At 50.0% G+C, this 4,836-nt stretch overlaps 1 protein-coding gene across 1 annotated transcript; it reads left to right on the plus strand.

The window, feature by feature from the left end:
- Positions 1–1,687: 1,687 nt before the first annotated feature.
- LOC145405508 (uncharacterized) lies at positions 1,688–2,464 on the plus strand. The gene has a single exon (XM_080276854.1). It carries the CDS (start codon positions 1,688–1,690, stop codon positions 2,462–2,464), a length of 777 nt encoding a protein of 258 aa, XP_080132980.1.
- The last annotated feature ends 2,372 nt before the right edge of the window (positions 2,465–4,836 follow it).

A 4,836-nucleotide genomic window follows, 5' to 3' on the forward strand; every position in this document is an offset into this window, starting at 1 on the left:
AAGACCGCCGCCGCCCTGCATGTCGGCCATACACTTCATTGATTTTAGCCTTATTTTCAGTGCTTGTTGAACAAGTACGGATTCCAAACTACCTGTACGTTGTAGTATAAAGTTTACTGTGACAGAATGAGGCTGTGGTAGAGGGGAAACCGGGTTGCTGGAGGTGTGAAAGTGAAGACTTGGTTACCCAACTTCGCAAGTCTCCACAAGTCCTTGGGTAGTCCACGAAGGCTCAACACCTGTCTCTGGAGAAAGCTGAATGTAAGTACTATCTGTCATACCAAGTATAATGTTCTAGGGTTAATCTCAGATTTTTGGCTAATATTTTCCTACAGGTACTCAGACCGCGATCGAACCCAGCCCCCCGGGGGGGGGTCGGCTGTCCATTGGCCGCGCATTAGGGGCTAAACCAGTCAAATTTGCCTATTCAGGCGATCTAGGCCTACTGGTGTTCCGTCCACCTCATTAAGAGGCTTAAACTGAGCGGGCGACTTCACTTGCCCTTCTTTCCACTCAGAACTTCACCCGGCTACTACCTGCCTTGCGTTCTCTCTCTCCTGGTAAAATCTGGCCATGTGGTACAACTCTCCATATACGATACACATAAACACAACAGCCCGGCACTCCCGCTTCCCTCTAAATTCATTACTCATATTCTTAGTCTGTAACTATTTATTCATGTAATTGATCTACACATGCTGTAATGTAATGGCCTTGTACTATTTTGAAACCATCCAATAACTCTGTATTGTTCCAAGTCAGTAATCACTGCCCTGTCTATTTCTTCCCAACACATTGGCGTTTATTTATCCTAACCATTTGCCTTGGTGTAGACCCTAGTAAAATATATATTCCCATAACCAAAAATGACACAGTGGTGACCCTAACCTAACAACGCCACGCTGGTGACTTCCTGGAGTGTTTAAACAAAATGGATACCTTACCACACATCCGACTATCCCTTCCTTCATTCACGTACGATATTAATACGTGGTTTACAAAAGTTGATGCCGCATGGCTTGAAGATACCAGTGATGATAAATTCTGAGCAGTTGTCCACACTCCCCCAACTCAAGTAGCTTCCCTTGTACAGGACGTACTCCTCAAACCACCTACAGGGCACAAATATACAATCCTAAAGGAAAGTCTGCTGCAGGCCCTGGGCAAATCAAGGCAGGCACTTTTAATGGAGCTAGTTGCAATTTGCTCTCAACAGCAGCACCCCTCGGCCCTCCTTGCCCACATTCAAGCCACTTTCTCGGCAGCTGGGGCCACCCTGTCAGATGACCTCCTCCCGCACCAACTCCTCCAGCTCATGCCACCAGACTTCCAACTCCATCTAGCATCCCTGGGCCCTGGCACGTCCCTTGCTGAGTTCACCAAGAGGGCGGACACTCTATACGAAACTCAACAGCATTACGCCAACCACCCAGTAAGTGCACACTCCTCTCTTTCCCCTGTCATAGCCCCCAGTGCTATCCCTAGTGAAACAGCGGTGTCACTGAACAGTGTTGCGAACAAAAGCGGTTCCATGTCAGAGCTGTGTACTTTATTAGCAAAGTTAACAAATGGAACAGACGAGCTGGAAAGTAAAGTAAGTGGCTTCACCACACAGACCCCTATGTTGCAATTCATCCCCCAGCCCCTCCGTGTCCAAGCAGTGTTCCCCCAGTGAACCATGCTCGTAATGCTAATCCCCAAACAGCAAGGGACAATTTTGTGTTGTGTACATATCACAAGCGCTTTGGCATGGAAGCCAGACAATGTGCACCACCCTACATATTCACGGAAAACAGTCCCAGTAGTGTTTCCCACCACACACACCAAACGCCCCCTCAGGATCAGCACACCCAAAGCCACAACACGTTCCACTGGCTCCAGGGAACAACTATGGGTTAAAGATGCAATCTCCAGCACAAAATTGCTTATTGACACTGGAGCCACATTCAGTATAGTCCCTCCTACCTCTGACCACAAAACTGCTCAGCAACCCTCATTTGACCTGATAGCAGCAAATGGCACCCCCATAGCCACATACGGCACGGAACCCCGTCATATGGCACTCGCCCAATCAGTATCATTTTCTTGGCCGTTTCTCGTCGCAGACATTAATCAACCCATTATTGGCATCGACTTCCTGGAGGCACATGACTTACTCGTGGATACCAGAGGACAGAATCTATATCACAAACCCTCAAACTTGTCCATCAAAGTAACCAGGTGTGCTGGTAATCCTCCACTCATTAAACATCTTCACCAGAATTCCTCATATGATTCCATACTAAGCCAGTGTCCCCTCTTGACCTCTCACTCGCCCAACAACAGCCATACAGACCATGGTGTAGAGCACTGCATCATCACTTCCAGACCGTCCTGTTTTGCCCATCCCAGACGCCTTCCCCCACAACATCGTCAGGCAGCAGAAAAGGAGTTTCAGGCGATGCTTGACGAGGGGATCATTTGACCATCTTCAAGCTGCTGGGCATCCCCTCTACACATGGTACCGAAGGCACAGCAGGGTGAGTGGAGAGCATGTGCGGACTACAGGGCACTGAATGCAATGACAATTCCTGATAGATACCCCATTCCCCACATCCAGGATCTCCACCGCCAACTACATGGCCGTCGTGTATTTTCCAAGATCGTTTTAGTCAGGGCATACCACCAAATCCCTGTGGTGGAGAAGGACATCCCCAAGACGGTAGTAACTACCCCCTTTGGCCTGTTTAAATACACAAAGATGAATTTTGGCCTCAGAAACACTGCACAAACATTTCAGAGATTTATGGACCAGGTTGTCAGGGGGCTAGACTTTGTCATGATGTACATCAATGACATCCTTATCACTTCTGATTTCCATGAGCAGCACAAAACACACCTCCAAATGCTGTTCCAACACCTGCAGGACTACGGGCTGCATGTGCACCTGGCAAAGTGTATCCTTGGTACAGACGAATTGGATTTCTTGGGCCACAGGTATCACGCCCCTCCCGCAGAAGGTGGACACCATTAAGGACTTTCCACACCCGGCTACACCTCGCAGGCTCAGGGAGTTCTTGGGGATGGTTAGTTATTATCAGAGGTTCCTGAGAAATGCCGCAACCACACTAGCCCCCCTTAATGATCTCCTGAAGGGGACAAAAAAGACATCCTCATAGCCTCTTCAATGGACCACACAGTCAGATCATGCCTTCGCCACCCTCAAAAACCACATCGCCACCGCACTCTGGCTAGCATACCCATCACCAGATGCCCCCATCACACTCACCACAGACGCCTTTGCTGAAGCTGTGGGTGCAGTCCTACAACAAGTCAATGGTGCAAACATTCATATCGCATTCTTCAGCCAACACCTTAACCCTGCCCAGCGCAAATACAGTGCCTTCAACAGAGTTGCTGGCTATATATGAGGCAGTCAGACATTTCAGGAATTGTCTGGAAGGCAGAGAATTCACCATTCTCACTGACTAAAAACCCCTTATTTATGCCATGGCTCAGGAAGGTGAAAATTGGTCTCCTTGGTTGGCAAGACTGCTAGCCTTCATTTCAGAGTTTTCCACTAACATCCAGCATAACAGTGGGGACCCGAACAAAGTTGCAGACACTCTGTCCCGTGGAGTTTCTACTGTCGGCCCTATACTACCCCCGCTTGACCATGCAGCTTTGGCCCGGGAGCAGAAGGACGATCAGGAACTCCCAAGAATTGCTGCAGGCCACGACCTCACTTCAGCTGCAACAGTTTGATGTCACCGGTACACCCTGGAAACTCTGGTGTGACATATCCTGCGGAACAGCATGACCCTATATTCCCCAACGATTCCGAAGGCAAGTCTTTAGTCATTACCACGAGATGGCGCACCCAGGCATTCCTGGCACGCACAGCTTACTTAGCCGGCAAGTGGTATGGCCAGGGATGAGGCATGACACCACAAACTGGGTCCGAGCATCCGTGGCGTGGTGTGTCAGTCAGCTAAAATGCATCACCACACCAAGACACCACTTCGACCACTGGCCACACCAACTCAACGTTTCCACATGGTCCACATTGACATCCTCGGCCCCCTCCCTGAATGTAGAGGTAACCACTATATCTTAACGTGCATAGATAGAGCAACAAAGTGGGTCGAGGCCATGCCCATACTGGGCACTACGACTGATCATGTGGCATATCACTTTCTGAAATCCTGGGTCTCTCATTTTGGTGCCCCGCAGGTCATCATCACAGACCAAGGCCCCCAGTTTGAATCTCGGGCCTGGCAGGACCTAATGGACTTCCTGGATGCTAAATGCCACAGAACCTCCGCATATCACCCTCAGGCAAACGGGATGATTGAGCGCTGCCATCGTCACCTGAAGGAAGCACTGAGGGCACTTCCCCGCCCTGTGAATTGGGTGGCCGCGCTGCCAATCCTCCTCCTAAACTTGAGCTTTACGGAGAAGGAGGTCATCAGGAATTCACCGGCGGAGCTAATGTACGGGGAAGACTTGAGGCTGCTGGGGCAGTTGGCCCTGCAATCAGGCACACCGGCCCTGATTTTCCTCCCAGAGCTCCAGCAGGCAATGCAGTCACTACGACCAGTCCCTGCTCGTTCTCGTCAGCACCAGACGACATTCATCCCGCACTCCCTACCAGACGCCGAACAGGTCTTCATGAGAGGGGTCAACACACTTCACCACTCCAAACCCCATACGAAGGCCCATACCCTGTGATCACAAACGCAGACAAAACAGTCACAATATACAAATAGGGAAAATACTCCACAATCTCTGCAGACCGAGTCAAACCAGCCACACCACAAACCCAGTCACAGACATTACCCCACACGTCATCTCCCA

Source organism: Coenobita brevimanus, chromosome 67 (genome assembly GCF_032717465.1).
Source record: "Coenobita brevimanus isolate Jiangsu-jjx chromosome 67, ASM3271746v2, whole genome shotgun sequence".
Classification (NCBI taxonomy): domain Eukaryota; kingdom Metazoa; phylum Arthropoda; class Malacostraca; order Decapoda; family Coenobitidae; genus Coenobita; species Coenobita brevimanus.